Source organism: Tachypleus tridentatus, chromosome 4 (genome assembly GCF_004210375.1).
Source record: "Tachypleus tridentatus isolate NWPU-2018 chromosome 4, ASM421037v1, whole genome shotgun sequence".
Lineage (NCBI taxonomy): Eukaryota > Metazoa > Arthropoda > Merostomata > Xiphosura > Limulidae > Tachypleus > Tachypleus tridentatus.
In genome coordinates, this window is record NC_134828.1 from 117,312,767 (window position 1) to 117,338,622 (window position 25,856).

General features: G+C 30.5%; 2 protein-coding genes across 5 annotated transcripts in view; one reads left to right on the forward strand and one right to left on the reverse strand.

Annotated features, from left to right (window-relative positions):
• LOC143249938 (follistatin-like) overlaps window positions 1-10,949 on the forward strand; it is a 62,597-nt gene extending 51,648 nt beyond the window's left edge. For both annotated transcript variants that reach the window (XM_076500557.1, XM_076500558.1), the window contains 2 exons: window positions 6,238-6,465; window positions 8,005-10,949. In XM_076500557.1, the coding sequence (XP_076356672.1) occupies window positions 6,238-6,465; window positions 8,005-8,057 (281 nt within the window). In that variant the 3' untranslated portion in view covers window positions 8,058-10,949. The remainder of the gene's footprint in view (window positions 1-6,237; window positions 6,466-8,004) is intronic.
• Window positions 10,950-14,512: 3,563 nt separating this feature from the next.
• LOC143249937 (dual specificity mitogen-activated protein kinase kinase 1-like) overlaps window positions 14,513-25,856 on the reverse strand; it is a 77,842-nt gene continuing 66,498 nt past the window's right edge. For all 3 annotated transcript variants that reach the window (XM_076500552.1, XM_076500553.1, XM_076500556.1), the window contains 3 exons: window positions 23,988-24,049; window positions 22,802-22,847; window positions 14,513-19,114 (listed from right to left, as the gene is read on the reverse strand). In XM_076500552.1, the coding sequence (XP_076356667.1) occupies window positions 18,995-19,114; window positions 22,802-22,847; window positions 23,988-24,049 (228 nt within the window). In that variant the 3' untranslated portion in view covers window positions 14,513-18,994. The remainder of the gene's footprint in view (window positions 19,115-22,801; window positions 22,848-23,987; window positions 24,050-25,856) is intronic.

Sequence of the window (25,856 nt, forward strand, 5' to 3'; positions counted from 1 at the left end):
AGTACGAACATATTTAATTATTAGGATGTTTATACTGTTAAACAATAGAAACTAAAATATAAATCCCTTCATGTGACATGATTTCATTCTTCTGAAAGTATGGCAATTCTTTATTGTAAGTTTACCAAAGAAAACAATTGGAGATAACTTTTTATATTTCTGTCGTTAATATATATAATATAATATATATGATAAACAGTAAAAATAAACTACCTAAACTGGTCTATCATCAAATATTTATCGTTATTTTCTGTTTATTAATATTGTGTTCCTTACTGTTACTGACTGTCTGGTCACTTGGGAAGACTTTTCTTGATAGATGGTCAGGAGATTCACTCTTGGTGAAACTATGATAGATGGTCAGGAGATTCACTCTTGGTGATACTATGATAGATGGTCAGGAGATTCACTCTTGGTGATACTATGATAGATGGTCAGGAGATTCACTCTTGGTGATACTATGACAGATGGTCAGGAGATTCACTCTTGGTGATACTACGATAGATGGTCAGGAGATTCACTCTTGGTGATACTATGATAGATGGTCAGGAGATTCACTCTTGGTGATACTATGATAGATGGTCAGGAGATTCACTCTTGGTGATACTATGATAGATGGTCAGGAGATTCACTCTTGGTGATACTATGAAAGTGATCGTTTACTCTTGTCACTTGGAAAGGCTTTTCTTGATAGATGGTCAGGAGATTCACTCTTGGTGATACTATGAAAGTGATTGTTTACTCTTGTCACTTGGGAAGGCTTTTCTTGATAGATGGTCAGGAGATTCACTCTTGGTGATACTATGATAGACGGTCAGGAGATTCACTCTTGGTGATACTATGATAGACGGTCAGGAGATTCACTCTTGGTGATACTATGAAAGTGATTGTTTACTTCACTGGAGAATATTCCATTCATGTATTAGCAGTTTGATCCACCTATTTTTCTGAATTATACTCTTTTTTTTTTTCATTCCAAGTTGGTTGCCTTTATTATCCTGAGTGTCCATCGTTGTTGTGACCTTGAAGTCCACTCCATGTAGGTGTATTGGTCGTAGACTATAAAGATTGTCTAACCTTAAATCCACATTTCCACATGGAGTCAGTTCACAATGTGCACAATTACTTACATATCAGGTACTATAGAGAAGTTTCACACAGTGAGGGCAACTTAATATAATTTTATACTTACTGTTCACGTTATTTCTTCATTTCTGTGAGAAATTCCCATCTTCAATAACAATATGGCGTCAGATAACCATAATCATAGAAACAGTGTTAATCAATATACTGCATGGCTTTTTATCAGTAAACCTTATGGACTGGTTTAGCGAAATAATACACTTCTCAAGTAATTAAAAGTAACACTTTTATTTCTAAAGATGAGGTATTTTCAACCTTAAAATATTGACTTCTTTATATATTATCAACGATTGATTCAATACAGTATCTGATGTAATGTTCGTATTTTTATCAGTTATTGTAGTTTCCTTTTTCTAGCGTTACGTGGGAACAGTTTCTAGAAATTTGCAGTTGATACAACCTTTGGGTTATTATTTTTTCCTGAATAAACAGTTGTTTAACAGCTTAACTAATCCTTTGCTACCTTCTAGGTTTCCATCAGAAGTAGTTAACGTTTCTTGATGATCCCTGGATCAGTTCATTGTCGACAGCTTTAATTTCCATTACCAAGTGGAGATCACCTGCTTTATTGTATAGTAACTCAAAAATCATCATCTACTATAGCATCTGTGAATTGGTTAGGTGCCAATGAATCCAGTCAGCATCAGGATTGAATAAGTGGTCAAGCCTCACTAGGTCTTTCAGAGGTTTAGCTGAGGTTTCATTTTTCGTCGTACACAACTACTATACTTCGACTTGGAAAATTTCTTTTGGTGTGTCACTATTAGATAAGGCAGCTATTAATGTTTGCTAGCTGTTACAACTCTCATCTGGATGATTGCTCAATGTTATTAAGCCTAATCCTTTTGAATAATTAGCAAGATGTGTAGTTTGTTGCTCACTGTTTAACCAATTCGCTTATGCAGTTATTGTGAATTGAGTCTTACATGCTTCTCGTGATACTTTTTCAACATAGTCTGTAGGTTTAACTCACCTTGTTTTATTCTCTTACTTAATGATATAGATCGTGTACTCTATGAAGGTTCCATAGTCACAGATAGTATAGTTATGATAGTAACAAATATAGATGGACCAAATGGGTTATCTATTCTATACTTCGTAGCTAAGGGTATCTGATGAAGAGCTCTTGGATAGATGCAGAGAGAGAGAGTTGTATGTGGCTGATCCAAGTGTTTTATTGTGTCACAGATGTTCTTTTGGTACTTTGTTGGCGCTTTTTTTTATATACTTGGACTTTATAACTCTGGTCCATTTGTACTTCATAGCTGTCATTTTTGTACTATTTCAATGCCGTTTTAATAATAATCATACTACAAGTATTAGACAGCTTCTTGTCTTCAGTTAAGTTTACTTTTGTTCTTCTTTCTTAACTCTTTAAACCCACAATTCTTTGCTCATTCTGCCTGAATTATTGTCATGATGTTCTAATAATTATCACCACACTTTCTATATTTTCAGTTTTCTTAATTTTGTTTTCCCCTTCAATATCAGGAATGCCCACGTTGTTTAGTAAATAGCCTCACATCTCTCCCTGTTAAACATTTGGTCAAAGAAGAGTGTGAAGGGAGACTGGTTTGTGGTGAAGTAGTCGTCATTGTTGGGTCGTTTGTTATTGTCCACTAACATTGTCACTGCTAGAAACTTCAGTAGCTTATAGTAAGTAAAATGCAGGTACCTAGGCTGTCTCTAAACAGACGTCTTCTTTGTAACTTGTGCTTTCGTGTACACGTTGATAGTAGTGAAGAGAGGTTACTTCGAGGGGCATTGAGTTACCTTTGATCTCAATGTGTACACCAGGATCGCATCTGCTTTTCGGGAAAGTTCTCAAAGTCATTACATGTGGCTGACCTATCTAGAAAATCTACTTCAGCCTATTTATTATATCTACCTCTGGATACCGTTCTTGTGGTCTTTTTACACCACTAGGTCTTGGTTAGGATGATGTCCTCTTTTGATCATCTGATTGAGAACCACTGCAACCGAGTCTTTATGATTATTCTCTGTTATCACTAGAGTCTCTTTCAAAGTCAAATTTAAGATCATAATTGTCATTACACCCTTCTTTAGCTAACTGATTGACCAGACTTATTGGATCATAATTGTCAACACACCCTTCTTTAGCTAACTGATTGACCAGACTTATTGGATCATAACTGTCATCACACCCTTCTTTAGCTAACTGATTGACCAGACTTATTGGATCATAATTGTCATCACACCCTTCTTTTGCTAACTGATTGACCAGACTTATTGGATCATAATTGTCATTACACCCTTCTTTAGCTAACTGATTGACCAGACTTATTGGATCATAATTGTCATCACACCCTTCTTTAGCTAACTGATTGACCAGACTTATTGGATCATAATTGTCATCACACCCTTCTTTAGCGAACTGATTGACCAGACTTATTGGATCATAATTGTCATCACACCCTTCTTTAGCTAAATGATTGACCAGACTTATTGTTTGCTTGTTTTGGTTTCACTTGTCATCTTGTCTTAAAATTGTTGTTAACAAATTTCTAGATTTCAAAAAGGAAAAAAAAAAAACTGAAAAAAATAAGTTTCAAACATAACATGTTGAAATTAAATTTGTTTCAAAACAAACGAAAATACTTCAGGAAACTTCCAGTCTGTTTATAAGTGGTAAATAATAACATGGTTTTGATTAGTTTTCAGTCAACCAGACAGAAGCATCAATGGATGGTGTCACCATCCGAAGGGTAAAACAGGATTTTGGGACGAACACTGGAAGCGTCCACATGGGTTTAATGAATTACATTTTACACCTTTTATTTTTTTCTTCTTGGTATTTTAATTTTTTGTAAATATCCTTTTGATCTAATTTTAATTTAATTTTTTTAGATTTTCTTACGGTTTTCTGTAAATTTCTTTTTGTTCTTTCTTTACTTTTCTGTCATCATACGTTTCACTTTTACATTTTGTTATTTATTCGCTTACACCAGCAGCCCCCCGCTAGTAGAGCGGTGTGTTCATGGATTTACAACGCTAAAATCAAGGGTTCGATTCCCCTCGGTGGGCTCAGCAGATAGCTTGATATGGCTTTGCTGTAAGGAAAGCACACATGCTTGCACCGTTATTTTATTACTGAAAGTGTAAAATGAAATGTATAGAAAACAAAACTGGAAAAATATTTGTGGAATTCTTTATTTCGAGTCTCCTATGATTAAAGAGGTTAGTTTGTTTGATTTTATTAAAAACGTTGGAAATGTAAAATCGTTTAATACAGAAATGATTCAAGTTTTTACTTTCATCATAAACTGTATGCGCTTGTCTCCAGGCTAGGTGATCTCGCCGCGTCTTTACTTTACGGTTATTATACCAATACTTACTACTCTTATAAGGTTTTATAGCGCTCTTCGCTTAGCCCGTCATTAAATGGGCAGACAGTAATCGAACTGTTTTATCTGGTCAAATGCATTTTGGCTTTTGTGACTGCTGTTCCAAGAAATGAAACGTGACGTTACGTGACACACACCTGCTTTTATATACGTTAGATGAGATATTGATAATATACTTAAGACATCTTTAACTCTAGAATGTTTGTTCAGGGCTTTTCAAAACGAATGAATCTGTGATGGTATTTCAACCACATTATGTCCATGTTTATTTTATTTTTCTTGAGGCTGAACACACATCAAATATCAAACATATGATTTGTTGAAAGTTAATTATTTCTTTACTTCTGGTTGTCTTTTTCTTTCTTCGCTTCATTACGAATCAGATATGGAATAGAAAATTTCTGAAGTATTCTTATCAGAACATTAGTTGAGAATCATGTGATTAGAGTCAGCTATTTGAGAAATTAACCTAATTTCTTTACGATTATTCCTCACCAGAGATTAACAGAACAATAAAATTAAAATGTTAATTCAATGTAGCAGCGACAAACATGTTAAATATATGTAAACATGTTAAATATACGTAAACATGTTAAATATACGTAAACATGTTAAATATATGTAAACATGCTAAATATACGTAAACATGTTAAATATATGTAAAAGCACAAAGAAACGCCTGAAAGAAACGGTCACGTTCATTTTTTTTTACCTAGAATCACGAGGTGTATGCAAGCATGTATGTTAAGCTATGTTTTTTTATGACGTTCAGAGACATATAGTATAAAAAGTACATTCATAATACAATCGGCGAGAACAGCAGATAAAGTACCTGTTCCTCATGATTATGGTTATTATCTTTCGTTAATTGGACAGAAAACGACGTTCATTGGTTGTTGAATCTATTCCATAAAAGGTTTCTTTAGTGTTTCGAGATTTTTATCACGTGCAAAAAGATAAATTGTTAATTAAACCATGATTATTGACTTATAAATGACGGATTTTTTCAGTAGATCTGTTTTTATGTTGTACTTGCTGAGTGTAATTTATACCTGTTACTTAACCTAAATATACCACTTTTTACTCGAGTCAACAAGTGATGCTTGAATACAATGATTATATAACCTTCGGTTCACCAAATATACTTTTTTTCAAAAGAAGTGGATTTGTTTGTTTTGAATTTTCGCGAAAATCTACACGAGGGCTATCTGTGCTAATCGTTCTTAATTTAGGAGTTCAATACTAGAGGTAAGGCAGCTAGTAATCACCACCCACCGCCAACTCTTGGGCTACTCTTACTAATGAAGAGTGGTATTAACCTTGACATTATAACTCCCCTACGACTGAAAGGGCGAGTATATTTGGGGATGACGGGGATTCGAGTGCCTTAACCACATGCCAGGCCTAACAAGAGGAACAAAAGATTCATGTTAAAGTTAACTACCCATTTTAACAAAACGGTTTCTATACTGCTTCTGCTGCCTTTTTCAAATATAATTTTCCAAGATTCTTGTGCTGGTAATAATGAGGCGTGACTTACGAAACAAGTTCAATTATTTATTGAATTGTTGACAACACAGCTGATATAAGTTTCGGAATACGAAATAACTTATAACTATTTGTAAGAAACATGGTTTTAATGTTTAATGTTTCCTTGCAAGATAAACTATTTTCTTTTGGTTTTTTACTATATTTATATATATTATATTGTTTACATTTACTATCACAGCAAACGCCACTTGTGAGACAATTCGATGTCATCAAAAGAAAACGTGCTTATTAAGTTTGAAAACTAGGCTTCCCACGTGTGTCCATTGTCCACTGACCTGTCCACGAGTGAAGTCAGTCCCAGTCTGTGCCACCAATAATCAGACATATTTAAACTGGTGTCAAATGATGAAACATTCTTGTCGAACAAAGGTTTTGTTGGAGACCACTAGCAAGCAGTCGTGTTCAGGTGAGTGTCTCTTGTCAACAAAGGTTCTGTTGAAGACCACAGTAAACAGTTGTGTTCAGATGAGTGTTTCTTGTCAACATAGGTTATGTTAGAGACCATAGGTAAACAGTCATGTTCAGGTGAGTGATTTTCTTCAGTAAATGGACATAGAAACTTCAGATTGATTTATTTTATGTTATTACCATTTAAAGTCTCTCTAAGAGAAAAGTAATTGACAATTAACATCTATAATTGTTAGTATCAGCATTATAACAATATCATAGAAAAGGCAAATGATATTGTTTGTTTGAAGGAGGACGTTCATTTATCTTCAAAAATGTTGCTGATTTTGTATAGTTACTGAATAATATTTCCTTCTTTGTAATGTTGTGTCAGTATTCTTCTTTATTAATACTTTATGATGGGTCTTTACGAGTGTGTCGTAAACGTGAATTTAAATTTGCTGTCAGAGGAACTGGAAAAGCCTTTTTTTCTGTTGTCCGTTGAATTAGTTTTTTTTATTCTTTTACGGCTTATACATGTAACTTTTTAATGGTTATGATAAAAAAGAAGTTATGTTGAAACCTACATTGGTTGTTCACTAAACTGGACAAAAAATAGAATATTCAACACGTTCGAATGCTGTAATATTTCACCTATGATACAACTGTGGCCTTGAGAAAAAAACAAGCCACTAGTCTAATACACGTAACGATCTTTGGAACCAATACGGGGAGAGACCATGGTAGTAGTCTTTAGAAACCAAACAGAACACGATTAATCTGCCATCTCTAAAGAGGTTATTTTGTTTTTGTAGTTAAGCGCAACGTCACAGAAAAGGGATATCTGTGCTCTGCCCACCAAGGCTATCGAAACACGGTTTATAGCGTTACAAGTATATACCGCTGTATCTTAAGAAGCTTCATCAAACTTTATCACAGGGGTATCGAAATCTAGATACCCTCCAATAGAGCCACAACTAACAATGGATTCATACTGGTTCTGTGCAAGATAGTTTTAACCACGTATGATAGTAGATTTGAAAACTTTAATGGACTGCAGCTGCCTATTGAATGGAAAAGGGACAGCGTTTCGGTTTTTATATTTAGGTCTCCGCTGGTCTGAAGAAGACCTCGGCACAGAAAGAAAAACTCCGTCATTCAACAGACAGTTACAGTCCATTAAAATTTACAAGCCAGGTGTCAAGTGTTAGAACTTTCATGAACTCAAGGCTGTCTAAACAGTTAAGTACACTGTCTGTTATTGTGAGTTTTCTGTAATATTATTTTACTGCTACATTTATTTAAAAGGAAATTTTATTTTCAAAGCTTACTTGGCTTAATATAATTTTAGTTTAACTGAAACGTACATTTGTCTTATATGTTAAATTCATTGTAGAAAGTATGTCAGTTACTTGGAATCTTTCGTTTTTTATTTTTAAAATTACTTAATGTCGAAATTTATAAGTGACATTTGTGAGGGTTTTTAAAGATAATTTTTGTACTGTTATTAAAGTACTAAAGAATTTAATCTTCGTTGTATTTTTTCTTCTTGTTTCAGGCACATCGGAACGAAATCGTATTTCCATTCACACTTTACCTTATCACGAGTGAAATATGCAGAGGAATTTTCCACTGCAGATATGTAAAAGTATAATACGCCTAAGTATTAGTAGTTACTGGTCTTTTCACTAGATGACGCGATCTACCAGCAGACAGCATTAAATTTATTAGAACTTCGACTGGAATCAATCATCGCACAATGACACACTATTATAATATGTTACAAATGTTATATTTTCGGTCATATTTGCTGTAGAGCTGGTTTACTGTAAATTTGTAAAAAAGCAAATAATACTAATTTATGTTTCTTTTTTCATTATAGAGTAGTATTAATTTTTATATATATCGTCATCATATTTAGTAATATATTTACAGATTTTATATTTTGAAGAATAATCACAAGTCCAAGAGACGTTTTTCTTTCAACCACCAATAATTAGTGTTTTCGAAATTTTTCTCAAGAAGTTTCTAACTCAATACTTCCACGTTTAAAAGTTTCTCAGTATTTAGGTTTATGATGTGTTTTTCGTTATTAGATTTATTTTATTATTTATTTTTTCGTGTTTAACAACTATGAAATTAATAAAAAATGAAATTCTTATATTTTTTTTCTTTCTTTAAGAGAATCGCATATTAACCATATAGAATGTTAAACTTTGCAACTTATTAATAATTTTAAAACGGGTTTTTAGCTTAGGAATGAAAAAAAAAACAGAAAACAGGAAAAGGAGACAACTGCAATGTGTTTTCGCCTTATTTATAATATGGTTTATTGAAACAGAGATATCTAGTTCACCCACCAAGTTTTGTGTTTAGGCCTAAAATAAATTCAAATAATTACATTTTTTTTCTTTCTTTAAATTACTTTAAACGTTATCTTTAATTTCAGTGAATAAATACAGTAGACATAAAACAGTGCAGCGTATAACTTTAAGGGTTATGTAACAAACGAAAACAACAGGTATTTCCAACTAGAAGTGACAATTGAATCTGCAAGTAAGTTCTTGACGAAGCATATAAAAGAATTTTAGAGAAAAAATAGCACATCCTGCCAGAAGTGTTCTAATGTGAAGTGTTGTGTTTTTGTTATTTATGACCTGAAATGTAAAAGAAAGGATTTTTGTTTTGTAAACAATAGTGTTAGTGCCGAAGTACTTAGCATTACAATACTAATTATAGTGTTTTAGTGTGACTTAGTTTAGTTTGTAGATAAAATTCACAATTAAAACTGCTCGATACAAAATTCAAAAACTTACAAATTAGTTTTGCTTCCATGTATTTTTATAAAACATTATACACATTTATTTTCTTAGAGATTCATTTTCCATTTTTGTGTTATGTTTGTATTCAAAACAAAACATCTGTATTAGGCTTATCTCAGTTACACTAATAAGAACTATTGTATAGCTATGTTATCTACTAATATGTACCAACATAAATCTAACCCTGATAGTGCTTTCTACTAATATGTACCAACATAAATCTGACCTTTACATCCACTTTCTACTAATATGCACCAAGATAAATCTAACCTTTACATCCACTTTCTACTAATATGCACCAAGATAAATCTAACCTTTACATCCACTTTCTACTAATATGCACCAAGATAAATCTAACCTTTACATCCACTTTCTACTAATATGCACCAACATAAATCTAACCTTTACATCCACTTTCTACTAATATGCACCAACATAAATCTAACCTTTACATCCACTTTCTACTAATACACACCAACATAAATCTAACCTTCACATCCACTTTCTACTAATATGCACCAACATAAATCTAACCTTTACATCCACTTTCTACTAATCTGCACCAACATAAATCTAACCCTTATAGTGCTTTCTACTAATGTGCATCAACATAAATGTAACCCAAATAGTGCTTTCTACTAATATGCATGAACATAAATGTAACCTTTATAGTGCTTTCTACTAATATGCACCAACATAAATGTAACCCTTATAGTGCTTTCTACTAATATGCACCAACATAAATGTAACCCTTATAGTGCTTTCTACTAATATGTACCAACATAAATGTAACCCTTATAGTGCTTTCTACTAATATGCACCAACATAAATCTAACCTTTACATCCACTTTCTATTAATCTGCACCAACAAAAATCTAACCCTTATAGTGCTTTCTACTAATATGCATGAACATAAATGTAACCTTTATAGTGCTTTCTACTAATATGCACCAACATAAATGTAACCCTTATAGTGCTTTCTACTAATATGTACCAACATAAATGTAACCCTTATAGTGCTTTCTACTAATATGCATCAACATAAATCAAACCCTTATAGTGCTTTCTACTAATATGCACCAACATAAATCAAACCTTTATAGTGCTTTCTACCTTCTACTAATATGCATCAACATAAATCAAACCCTTATAGTGCTTTCTACTAATTGCACCAACATAAATCGAACCCTTATATCCATTTTCTACTAATATGCATCAACATAAATCAAACCCTTATAGTGCTTTCTACTAATATGCACCAACATAAATCGAACCTTTATATCCATTTTCTACTAATATGCACCAACATAAATCGAACCCTTATAATGATAGCGACATTCGTTCCCTGTTGTTTTTCTCTTATTTTATTACTTAGAGATAACATGTTTAAATAAAGCTAAATTCTGTTTTTGACCTTTTGACACTACTTTAGATGTATTTTATTTTTAAAAGAATTACTGACAGTATGGTATTGTAATTAAAATAGTTAATTTTTTATTTATGACATGTAGTTTTGCATAAACATTTAATCATAGTTTGGACATTGACATAGGATTTTAAAAGTCTGTATCCGATTTTAACAAGTTGTATAAAAAACGTCATAATATTACATAAGAATTACTTGAAAACTGGTGCATTATATTTACATTTATGAAGTGAATAAAACATATTAGTGTAGTTTCTAAATTGTCAGCTCAATGTTTGACACTTAAGTTTCTTCATATTTTATACGAGATACAAGTCTCTTTATCATTAATTAAACTACAACAATCAGTCACAAGTCTCTTTATCATTAATTAAACTACAACAATCAGTCACAAGTCTCTTTATCATTAATTAAACTACAACAATCAGTCACAAGTCTCTTTATCATTAATTGGACTATAACAGTCACAAATCTCTTTATCACATATTTTAACTACAATGATGTCTCAAGTTAAACATTACTATAACTGTAGTTACTAGCTTGTTAATTTGATAGGCCACATATTTTAACTGCAATGATGCCCCAAGTTAAACATTACTATAGGTGTAGTTACTAGCTTTTTAGCTTTATAGGCCACATATTTTAACTACAATGATGTTCCAAGTTAAACATTACTATAAGTGTAGTTACAAGCTTGTTAATTTGATAGGCCACATATTTTAACTACAATGATGTTCCAAGTTAAACATTACTATAGGTGTAGTTACTAGCTTTTTAGCTTTATAGGCCACATATTTTAACTACAATGATGTTCCAAGTTAAACATTACTATAGGTGTAGTTACTAGCTTTTTAGCTTTATAGGCCACATATTTTAACTACAATGATGTTCCAAGTTAAACATTACTATAGGTGTAATTACTAGCTTTTTAGTTTAATAGGCCACATATTTTAACTACAATGATGCCCCAAGTTAAACATTACTATAGGTGTAGTTACTAGCTTGTTAGTTTTATAGGCCACATATTTTAATTACAATGATGCCCCAAGTTAAACATTACTGTAGGTGTAGTTACAAGCTTGTTAATTTGATAGGCCACATATTTTAACTACAATGATGCCCCAAGTTAAGGATTACTATAGGTGTAGTTACTAGCTTGTTAGTTTGATAGGCCACATATTTTGTTTTAACTACAAAGATGTCCCAAGTTAAACATTACTATAGGTGTAGTTACTAGCTTGTTAATTTGATAGGCCACATATTTTGTTTTAACTACAATGATGCCCCAAGTTAAACATTACTATAGGTGTAGTTACAAGCTTGTTAGTTTGATAGGCCATATATTTTGTTTTAACTACAATGATGCCCCAAGTTAAACATTACTATAGGTGTAGTTACTAGCTTGTTAGTTTGATAGGCCACACATTTTAACTACAATGATGCCCCAAGTTAAACATTACTGTAGGTGTAGTTACTAGCTTGTTAATTTGATAGGCCACATATTTTAACTACAATGATGCCCCAAGTTAAGGATTACTATAGGTGTAGTTACAAGCTTGTTAGTTTGATAGGCCACATATTTTGTTTTAACTACAAAGATGTCCCAAGTTAAACATTACTATAGGTGTAGTTACTAGCTTGTTAATTTGATAGGCCACATATTTTGTTTTAACTACAATGATGCCCCAAGTTAAACATTACTATAGGTGTAGTTACAAGCTTGTTAGTTTGATAGGCCACATATTTTGTTTTAACTACAATGATGCCCCAAGTTAAACATTGCTATAGGTGTAGTTACAAGCTTGTTAGTTTGATAGGCCATATATTTTGTTTTAACTGCAATGATGCCCCAAGTTAAACATTACTGTAGGTGTAGTTACTAGCTTGTTAATTTGATAGGCCACATATTTTAACTACAATGATGCCCCAAGTTAAGGATTACTATAGGTGTAGTTACAAGCTTGTTAGTTTGATAGGCCACATATTTTGTTTTAACTACAAAGATGTCCCAAGTTAAACATTACTATAGGTGTAGTTACTAGCTTGTTAATTTGATAGGCCACATATTTTAACTGCAATGATTCCCCAAGTTAAGGATTACTATAGGTGTAGTTACAAGCTTGTTAGTTTGATAGGCCACGTATTTTGTTTTAACTACAAAGATGTCCCAAGTTAAACATTACTATAGGTGTAGTTACTAGCTTGTTAGTTTGATAGGCCACATATTTTAACTGCAATGATTCCCCAAGTTAAGGATTACTATAGGTGTAGTTACAAACTTGTTAGTTTGATAGGCCACGTATTTTGTTTTAACTACAAAGATGTCCCAAGTTAAACATTACTATAGGTGTAGTTACTAGCTTGTTAATTTGATAGGCCACATATTTTAACTGCAATGATTCCCCAAGTTAAGGATTACTATAGGTGTAGTTACAAGCTTGTTAGTTTGATAGGCCACGTATTTTGTTTTAACTACAAAGATGTCCCAAGTTAAACATTACTATAGGTGTAGTTACTAGCTTGTTAGTTTAATAGGCCACATATTTTGTTTTAACTACAATGATGCCCCAAGTTAAACATTACTATAGGTGTAGTTACTAGCTTGTTAGGCCACATATTTTAACTACAAAGATGTCCCAAGTTAAGCATTACTATAGGTGTAGTTACTAGCTTGTTAGTTTGATAGGCCACATATTTTAACTACAATGATGCCCCAAGTTAAGGATTACTATAGGTGTAGTTACTGGCTTGTTAGTTTAATAGGCCACATATTTTGGTTTAACTACAAAGATGCCCGAAGTTGAACGTTATTGTAGGTGTAGTTACTAGCTTGTTAGTTTGATAGGCCACATATTTTGTTTTAAGTACATTGATGCCCCAAGTTAAACATTACTATAGGTGTAGTTACCAGCTTGGCTGAGAGATTTGATTTCATTTCTTTAAATATCGTTCAGTGGATTTTTTTTCATGATCCAATAAATTAATTAATAAGTCATAAATTAGTTCATTTTGAACTCTGAAGCTGGATTAGATACCAGCCTCATCATTATGTTAACAGTTAATAACTATTAGTGTTTCTTTAAGTGTGGACATAATTATTTACAATGTAATTTGCAGTTCCATATTATCTAACTTTCAGTTTAGAAATAATAACTTCGGTCTTTCTAACAGACTTATTAGATGAAACATTTTCACACAGCTTCTATGATGGCTCTTTTGTGACCAACATACCATACAGTTTAGAATCTATTCGCGATGTGCTATATGACATCTTACTGGGAGATTTACATATGTTTTAACACATCTATCTCAACTATGTGTCCAATACATTTTAAATAGAAATACCCAAGCAAGTATGTACTTGTATACTACATCATGAACATTTATACAAAATGAATAATATGCTCCTCTGTGTAAAAACTCTTTTGACACCTTCAAGTTATACATTGTTATTTTTTAAACTATAACACAATTATCTCAATTATAATACAATGCATCTCATTTGTATATCATGGCTGAAGATCTGCTATAGATATCTAAGGTATTTAGCAAATTTTGTGATATGTAATACAAATAAGAAGGTAATTAGGGTTTTTCACACTGAATCTAGTGGTTTATAGGCCTTGTTTTCAATATAGTGTGCAGTAAGTCACTAACCTATTTGTGTTACATTCCCCTGATTTTTAGAAATACAAAATACCTACTTGTGGGAGGGCTAAATAAAATGGTAAGTAAATGATAGGCTGATCATAGAAATATATAGACTTTATGTGAACGCATTTGGATCAACACTAAATAGAAACAGTTTGTACACAATATGCAGTTGTCCCAGGATATTTTATTTCAATGCAGATGAATAAAAATACAGAGAAAAATTTTTTAAATTCCAAAGTAGAACTGTAACTTAATAATATCTATATATTTGTTGCTTACTACAGTCATTCTGACCAAAATATACAAACTTAACAATATCTACAGGAGTACTTGGAATGGTTACCATAACGTTCTAGTTACTAGCAGCAAGAAATATATATGAACTAAGATGTTGAAGGCTTATATCATTGAACCTGTGTTAAAAGGTTTTATACTGAACATTTCTCTGAGAGCTTGTGAAATTAAACAAACATTATAAGTTCAGAAGTTCCCTGAGTAACAGATTTATATTAGAATATCTTTAAAAACCACCGATTGTTTTCTCTTATGGGATAACATTGTCGTTCTAAAATGTTTTGAAGTTCAATTACCAATAAACACAATTTAGGTTTGAAATCTAAAACCATGGTTTTCAAGCTGTAGAACCTAAAATATAAACGAACTGGAGGAAATTATGTTTGTGAAGGAAACCAAGCTTTAAAAGTTACAAACAATGAATTTTATGGATAATCTTTGTACTTGTTTTCCACAGTTACAATACATGAAGATAAGAGAATAATTTGATGTTTAAAACAAGGGATGTAGATTCTACAATCAATAACACCTTGTGTGATTTTTTTGTCTCAAAAAATATAATTATTAGCTGCTAGTGATTTTATTAAATTTACATGGAAGGAAGCAATTGAAATATATTAATAAAATTATATTTATTTATAGCTTCAACAGCTCAACTGAAAATATTTTAATAATTCTTTGTACCTTTTCCTAACTTCAAAAATACCTAATTATGAATTTTTCAATAACTTAAGTTCTAAAACCACAACACGAATTTCAAATTATTTATACAAAATAAAATTATTAAAAAGAAACTACAGGTGAGCAGTAATAGGTGGTGGAATTTTTTAAACTGTATTAATAAAATTTTAACTAGTTTTATTCACAGAAAGATTCAAGATTGCTTCTTTTAATAATTTGTCTATCTGCTGTTTCTATACACACAAACTAAATGTTCCCAAAACTAAGATAAAAAAAATGCAACTCATGCCAAAATACCAGCAAAATGTTTTGAAGACTACATGTAGCAACTAAAATTATTATTAATATAATAATCTATTAAAAATTGTAAAAGTACAAGATAAAAGTAGCTGCGAGAAAGGCACAGTAGACATCACAATTAAACAACAGCACACTAACCGACCTACAATATTAAAATACAAAAACACCAGAATAAACATGTATATTTAATGTAAACAGATTATTTATGGCAGCCCAACCTCACATCCTATTTAAAACACAGGAAGCTGCAGGTACGAAACCTTTCACTGTTTATTTTACTAAAGTAAATAATAACTTGAACATAAGTAGCAGTAAATTTTCTGATGGTATATCTTTACATGAATGAACGTAAAGTATGAAATAAATACACCTCAATTAACTTTGTTAAAATGTTGCACTATGTTTATATGTTCAACTGAATCTTCTTTCATTAAAAAAATATATTTATATTGTTCATAAACAAAACTTAAATTTACATTGAATTTTTACACATAAAAATAATAAGTAATAACCAGACTGTGATTCTATTGTAGTATAACTTAGGTTAGGACTAAACTGATTAAAATCATATTACTAATTTCAACTGAGAAGCACACTTATCTCTATTTATTATAATTAATAGACTTTTTATACAGTGAAAACAACTGTGGTTAAAATAAATGAATTCACTACGACAACATTTCAGCTCTTCTGTCAGATTCTCTTGTTATTTGACATTTCTTCACCTTCTAAGCACATTTATAAAAAAAACAATAAAATATGTTTTTCTGTTGACAAGAAGTGAGAACTTACAATTAAAAACATAAACTGTACATGTTTGTGAAGTCACATTCTTGTTCACATTTTAAATCTTATCTTAAACTTTTAAGGGGTCAACTTTTAAGAAAAATTGTAATTAATAATTTACCACATTCTATTACTTTCATTTCTAGTAACACTGTTGTAATTAATAATTTACCACATTCTATTACTTCCATTTCTAGTAACACTGTTGTAATTAATAATTTACCACATTCTATTACTTCCATTTCATGTAACACTATTGTAATTAATAATTTACCACATTCTATTACTTCCATTTCTGGTAACACTGTTGTAATTAATAATTTACCACATTCTATTACTTCCATTTCATGTAATACTGTTGTAATTAATAATTTACCACATTCTATTACTTCCATTTCATGTAACACTATTGTAATTAATAATTTACCACATTCTATTACTTCCATTTCATGTAACACTGTTGTGATTAATAATTTACCACATTCTATTACTTCCATTTCATGTAACACTGTTGTGATTAATAATTTACCACATTCTATTACTTCCATTTCTAGTAACACTGTTGTAATTAATAATTTACCACATTCTATTACTTCCATTTCATGTAACACTGTTGTAATTAATAATTTACCACATTCTATTACTTCTATTTTTAGTTAAACTGTTTTAATTAATAATTTACCACATTCTATTACTTCCATTTCTAGTAACACTGTTGTAATTAATAATTTACCACATTCTATTACTTCCATTTCTGGTAACACTGTTGTAATTAATAATTTACCACATTCTATTACTTCCATTTCATGTAACACTGTTGTGATTAATAATTTACCACATTCTATTACTTCCATTTCATGTAACACTGTTGTGATTAATAATTTACCACATTCTATTACTTCCATTTCTAGTAACACTGTTGTAATTAATAATTTACCACATTCTATTACTTCCATTTCATGTAACACTGTTGTAATTAATAATTTACCACATTCTATTACTTCTATTTTTAGTTAAACTGTTTTAATTAGTAATTTACAATATTATATTATTTTCATTGACAGCAACAGTTTTCATTAAAGATTTACCATTTTCTATCACTTCCATTTCCAGTAACAGTTTTAGTTATTAATTTAGTTAACAAAAGTACTAAATACTAATTAATCCACTTATTTTCACACTTTTAATAAAAGATGTGAGCTGAAATGCAGTTTCTTCACACAACACATGGAAGAAGCAATACATGTTAAAAACATTGCAATAAACATAATGTTAAACGTTAAAACATACAGTACATAAATAACAATTTCATCAAAATCTCAAAATTTGCAATAAAACACAATCAACAATCACAAATATGAGCAATTTTGGTTACACACATACAACAGTTCATGCTGGAAACTAACAGTCATCTAAGAAATTATTTATCAAACTGTCCTTAATTTCCAGTAAAGTTTAATTAAATCTAAGAAATATAGTCCTTAAAAACATCTTAGAAAACTTTGTAAAACTACTGACAAACACAAAGTTTTATAAAAACAGTCATAAGACTCGTTCGTCTTGAGTTATTTAATGAAATTCTCAGAACAATGTAACTGTGAATTTCTTGAGATATTTTATTACACAACGTATGAGTTTCTGTTGTGATAAAAACAACTATGTATTGAATAAAAAAGAAACATTCAGGAAGTAAAACCTACAGTTCTTAATAAATATAGTTTAATCAATTCTGCATATGTGTAGCAAGTAATACCAAAGGTTACAAGAAGGACACGTGTGTAGCAAGTAATACCCAAGGTTACAAGAAGGACACGTGTGTGGTAAGTAATAACTAAAATTACAAGCAGGACATGTTTGTGGCTAAGGTTACAAGAAGGACATGTGTGGCAAGTAATAACTAAGGTTACAAGAAGGACATGTGTGTGGCAAGTAATAACTAAGGTTACAAGAAGGACACGTGTGTGGCAAGTAATAACTAAGGTTACAAGAAGGACACGTGTGTGGCAAGTAATAACTAAGGTTACAAGAAGGACATGTTTGTGCCAAGTAATAACTAAGGTTACAAGAAGGACACGTGTGTGGCAAGTAATAACTAAGGTTACAAGAAGGACACGTGTGTGGTAAGTAATAACTAAAATTACAAGCAGGACATGTTTGTGGCTAAGGTTACAAGAAGGACACATGTGTGGCAAATAATAACTAAGGTTACAAGAAGGACACGTGTGTGGCAAGTAATAACTAACATTACAAGAAGTATTTTTAAAAATACAACAAACAACAAAAAAAACTTCTGAAAATGTTTTAATATTAAGTATCACAACTGTAGTTCAACACATCTTTAAAGTTTCAAAATGAAAACATCTGAATGAGTTGTCATAGCAGCTTTGGTACATTTGGAGAAATGTTTTTCTGTCAACTATTCTCTTTGATTCCAATCCACCTGATAATGATGGATTTTAATTTAGGAAGTATTTGTCTTATCAGAAATGACAAACTGTCAAAGCTGCCATTACTTAAGAAAAAAATTTATAGATGGTAAAAATCAGAATGTTTTCACAATACTCAATACTGCAAAATGTCTTCTCTTACACTTGACTGTCTTGTGTACTCTTAGTTGGTGATACTGGGTTTAAATCCATGGTTCGACATATCCATCCAGCAAAATCAACAGATTCTGCCTCTGACTGTTTGATGAAAGGATGGTTCTAACAGAATATTCAAAACAAATGATTATAAAAAACGTCTTTAGGTAACAGAGTTTCAAACTTGCAGGATCTCATATTAATTAATTGCATTATTCATGAAATTTTTGTTAATGACTCGTATGTCATTACAATAACTGTAAAAAACAATACACTTAAAAGGAAATGGACAAAGAAATATTTCAAAAGAAATTGAAAATGTGTTTTAAAACATCAACATGGTCCACATATGTCTTTAATAATTCTATGATTGAATTACTTTATCCTGAAGCAAGATAAAAGGTATTTCGTAACTATTATATATGTTACATTTAAAAATAAAACACAGATTCCATACATCCTGTGTTTTAAATAAATAATTTCATCTTGTAGTTTGCTCTGAATGAATAAAATGAATGTTATAAAAACATTCCCAGGAATAATACGCTCTGCTAAAAGTTGATTAAAACATATAAATTCCTCAATTAGGTTTATACAGGTATTCTGATTAGGATCCAGAAATAGAGTTCAAACTTCATCATCATCAAATTTTTGTCAGGCACACACATGTATCTCCAACATCTTACCAGTTCAACAGGCAGTAATAGTGAAACTAACTTCTCTTGCATCCAAAACTTTGTAATACTGCTCTAGTTTCCTGTTTACCAAACTAATGTTCGAAGTTAAGAAGGCTTGTTTTTTACCCTATGCCATTTTTTATATTTAAAACATTCCTCTGGATGGATGTTAAAAACATCACTGACATATAGTAAAAACTTTATTTTAGTGATTTCAAGTTGGAATTTAGTCAACACTTTTAAAATAGAGCATGTGAACAAGGAAACCCGAGCTTATATTTCTGTAAAATCAATATGCTATAAAATTAGATTATTTCTCAGCAATATCTATATTATAACTTTATATTAAAACTCAGAAGTTGAAACATGAGCATGTTTATCTGGATTATTTAGAGTAAACACATGTCAACTGCCACGTGAAAGTGATGACTGGACATTTGTTGAAATATTTCTCTTAAAATTAAGAAATTAAAACTTACACAATATTAAGATTTGAATGATAAACTACACTTTGATAAGAAGATTACTGATATATGTTGTTAATAAAATCCTGAATCCAACTCTGTCAATCTGTCATGACATATCTTTATCCACTGGTATCTAGAGGTGTAAATAAATATATAAGAAACAGAATTACTTAGATTTTTTCCATATCACAGCAATAACTGCCTGTAAGAGTTCTAAATAATGTTTATAATTGGAGTTTTATCCAGAAAAAGATATTTTACTGTACTGTATCACAACAGAGGCAACTACAAATATTTACATGTGGGGCTGCACATATGTAATAACACCTTCAACCTAATGTAAATTTATCTGTAAATGTTGTGGACTTGTAAGAATTTAAAGATAAAATTCGTTTTTTCCCGTTACATACTTTTCATTTAGTTCAATGTTTTACTTGTTATGTATTGTCATTTACTTCAATTTTTTACATGTTATGTATTGCCATTTACCTTAATTTTTTACATGTTATGTATTGTCATTTATTTCAATGTTTTACTTGTTATGTATTGTCATTTACTTCAATGTTTTACATGTTATGTATTGTCATTTACTTCAATCTTTTACTTTATATGTATTGTCATTTACTTCAATCTTTTACTTGTTATGTATTGTCATTTACTTCAATGTTTTACTTGTTAGGTATTGTCATTTACTTCAATTTTTTACATGTTATGTATTGTCATTTACTTCAATTTTTACATGTTATGTATTGTCATTTACTTCAATCTTTTACATGTTATCTATTGTCATTTACTTCAATGTTTTACTTGTTATGTATTGTCATTTACTTCAATCTTTTACTTGTTATGTATTGTCATTTACTTCAATGTTTTACATGTTATGTATTGTCATTTACTTCAATCTTTTACTTTATATGTATTGTCATTTACTTCAATCTTTTACTTGTTATGTATTGTCATTTACTTCAATGTTTTACTTGTTAGGTATTGTCATTTACTTCAATTTTTTACATGTTATGTATTGTCATTTACTTCAATTTTTACATGTTATGTATTGTCATTTACTTCAATGTTTTACATGTTATGTATTGTCATTTACTTCAATCTTTTACTTTATATGTATTGTCATTTACTTCAATCTTTTACTTGTTATGTATTGTCATTTACTTCAATGTTTTACTTGTTAGGTATTGTCATTTACTTCAATTTTTTACATGTTATGTATTGTCATTTACTTCAATTTTTACATGTTATGTATTGTCATTTACTTCAATCTTTTACATGTTATCTATTGTCATTTACTTCAATGTTTTACTTGTTATGTATTGTCATTTACTTCAATCTTTTACTTTATATGTATTGTCATTTACTTCAATCTTTTACTTGTTATGTATTGTCATTTACTTCAATGTTTTACTTGTTAGGTATTGTCATTTACTTCAATTTTTTACATGTTATGTATTGTCATTTACTTCAATCTTTTACATGTTATCTATTGTCATTTACTTCAATGTTTTACTTATGTATTGTCATTTACTTCAATGTTTTACTTGTTATGTATTGTCATTTACTTCAATGTTTTACTTATGTATTTTCATTTACTTCAATGTTTTACTTATGTATTTTCATTTACTTCAATGTTTTACATGTTATGTATTGTCATTTATTTCAATGTTTTACTTGTTATGTATTGTCATTTACTTCAATTTTTTACATGTTATGTATTTTCATTTACTTCAATGTTTTACATGTTATGTATTGTCATTTATTTCAATGTTTTACTTGTTATGTATTGTCATTTACTTCAATTTTTACATGTTATGTATTGTAATTTACTCAAATTTTTACATGTTATGTATTGTCATTTACTTCAATCTTTTACTTGTTATGCATTGTCATTTACTTCAATCTTTTACTTGTTATGTATTGTCATTTACTTCAATCTTTTACTTGTTATGTATTGTCATTTACTTCAATGTTTTACTTGTTATGTATTGCCATTTACTTCAATGTTTTACTTGTTATGTATTGTCATTTACTTCAATCTTTTACTTGTTATGCATTGTTATTTACTTCAATGTTTTACTTGTTATGTATTGTCATTTACTCACAGAGAAATTTCAGTTTTATGTATTTTCTTGTGCCAGTTGAGTATAATTTTTTGTTTTTTATACAACTTGATGGTATTACAGAACAAACTTTTGTTACATAACAATTTTCACAAAGTGCTCGTATAGCTTGTAATTCAAGTCTTCTTTTTACAGTTACTAATCACATTTATTTATAAAACATTCATATCACTGAAAATAAACATTGAACGTTTAGACATTGTAAATATACTGTTGTGTGTAAAAAAGGACTTTCCCTGGAGCATGACCATGTGTGCCTGTAATATACAAAAGGACTGTTAAGAACATTTTTTTCTTTCAAAAACTCTTCAGACATCTTTATTAGGGTCTATCAGCAATTAGTGTCATTATAAAATAACTGTGATCCAAACACATAACATACTGAAGAAAAACTTAATAAGTACAATGAATATCTCTATGTCCTAAGTGGTCAGAAATCAACAACCATGTGAAATACATTACAAAAACTGTTATATAGCAGTTAAGAACCAGATAAAAACATGACACCAAAAATGACAGGAATATTTGTCAACTTACCATTAATGTCTTTAAGTCAGTTCTTTCTTCTGGGATTTTCTTCAAACTACAAAAAAATTAGAAGAACCTAGTCAGACATTGTGTTCTGCACTTTTTAATATTTAAGTCAAAGAACCTATGAGTAAAAGTAAAGGAGAATGCATTATAATGTGCAATCCCAATACATCTATTATATCAAGTGTCAACAAGGCTTTTCACCCAGTACCAGGACTCAGCAAGCTGGTCAGACATAGCAGTGGTCAAGACAACATATACATCATCAATTTTCAAGAAGAACAAGTATTAGTGTGAATCACACTAATTCTAATTAATAACAATTTTTATTAAATCATTCACAATTCAGGTAAGGATTAATATTATTCATTGTATTTGTATTTTAACACTATTAATTTCTCATTCAATGTTACTTTACCTGAATTTACTAGTTTTTACTGTTCCCAGAGTTGTTAATCAGACCTCAGACACAACAAAAAAACTAAGTTACTAATACTGTGAACCCATAATGGTTTATCATAACATGTCAATCATATTACATCTGCTGTATCCAGTGGCAATGAGGCCTTTTGCCAATGCCAGGATACAACAAACACATACATCGTCACCTTTTGTTAACGACAACAGTGAAGGTGTGAATCAGACTAAGCAAGAATATTAATTATTATAAATGTATAATATTTAAATTCTTTAACCTAATAACATAATGATTTTATTGTTTTTATGATTTTTACAGAAAGCTTCATGTGAGCTATCTGTCCTTACTTTAGAACCAATAGACTAGAGGAAAAGCAGTTAGTCAACACCATCTAATGCCAATTCTTGGGCTACTCTTTTATCAACAGATAGAAGAAATGATTAAAACATTATAATGTTGTACAGCTGAAAGGGTGAGCACATTTCATGTGGTCAGGATCCAAACCTGTGACCCACAGATTGCAAGTTAGACAACCTAATCACCAGGCGCAACACATTGTGTTTCTAAACTAAAAACATCTGTTTACATGTTAACCTACTGCATATAAATATATAAAACTGTTTAACAAAGCTTGCTTTAGTAGCAGTCATGGTGTTTCTAAACTAAAAATGCCTGTTTACAAGTTAAACTACTGCATATAAATATATAGAACTGTTAACAGAAGTTTACTTTAATAACAGTCGTGTTATAATTAATTCAAACAAACATTTTTACCATCGGTCAACAAAGTCCTTAAACTTTGCTGAAAACACTCCTGCAGGCACTGTTGGTGGAGGCTATAAAATAGATAAACAGCTATCATTGATAGTGAATGAAACATTATGAGGAGAGAAACTTACAAAGTAACTCATTAACATACTACACTTAAAGTGATTCACTGTACTGAAGTAAACCAAAAGTTATAAATAAAAACATATTAAACATGGATACATACATATAATTTCTTTGGAACTGAAAAACAGAACAGAAAACAAAGTACATTATTTAGAGAATAACGTGATACTTCCTTACTTACCATAAACACGTTATATATATATCTAAAAACAGCTGGTATGGATAGAGAAAACTTTATGTAAAGGAGCAAACAACGTTTCGACCATCTTTGGTCATTGTCAGGTTCACAAAGAAAGAAAGAGGTAACTGACCGATATCTGATCACATGTTTGAAGGCAGTTGTGTAACTGAGTGTAGGAATGTAGAGAGCATACTTAGATGTTTGATTATATTTATTAATATAGGTATAAAGATGTTCTTTTGTATTGGTTTATTTTGAGCTTCAGTTGTTGTATAAGTAAGGCTTCTTTAATTTTGTGTTTGTTTCTTTATTTAGTATTTGAGTGTTTTCTATGGTTATGTTGTGTTTATTTGATTTGCAGTGTTCGAAAACGTGTGAAGGTGACTTTTTATGTTCTTTGAATCTGGTTTCCATTTTTCTCCAATATAGAAGACGTGGCAGTTACCACATTGTATTTTATAAATAATGTTTGTGTGGTGTTTGTCAGTGTAGGTTTTACATAGTATAGACCTTAGTTCTGTGCCTGGTTTTTGAATAAATTTTGTATGAACTGGAATATTATATTTTGTTACAAGTTTTTTGAAAAAAATGTTCGGTATTTTTCTGCTGATGTCGGAAATATATGGTATACAGCAGTATATGGTTTCGTGGTTTTTTGATTCGTGAGCTGTATTTACTTTAGTTGGTTGATTTTGCTTTTTGTCTAGGTGTGTGCGTATAATGTTTTCTATGGTTCGTGGAGGAAACTTATTGATGTTGATGAAATATTGTTTTATTTTATCTAATTCGTCATTAATTTTATCTGGTGAACATAGTTTTATGGCTGTGTTTATTTGGTTTCTTAGTATGTTGAGTTTTTGTTTTGTTTCATGTGCTGAGTCCCAAGGAATGTATAGTCCAGTATGGGTGATTTTTTGGTGGATTTCTGTTTTAAATTGTGTATCAATTCTTGTAATTTTGAGGTTAAGAAATGATATTTGATTGATTTCTTCCTGTTCACATGTGATGTTAATGTTGGGATGTATAGAGTTAATGTGACTGAAAAAAATTAAGCGTGTCTTCTGTAGATGTGAATCCCGCAATTATGTCATCTACATAAATGTACCACTATACTCGAAACACTCAAAACTAGTTTTAAAAGACACTTGAATATATTCCTACATATGTAAAAACGGGTGGTATGGGTTGAGAAAACTTTTTATGTAGAGGAGCGAACAACATTTCGACCTTCTTTGGTCATCATCAGGTTCACAAAGAAAGAAAGAGGTAACTGACTGATAGCTGACCACATGTTTGAAGGGGGTTGTGTAATTGAGTATAGGAATGTAGAGGGTGTGCTTAGATGTTGGATTATATTTATTAATATAGGTATAAAGATGTTCCTTTGTATTGGTTTATTTTGGGCTTGAAATGTTGTATACATAAACTTTAGAGTTTTCTCTACCCATACCAGCCATTTTTACATATACATTTTTCTTTACAAGTGGATTTTCTTGTCATCACGGATTAGTATATTCCTAGTTTTAAAAGACACTTGAATCTATTCCCAGAAATAGAAAAGTCTGCAC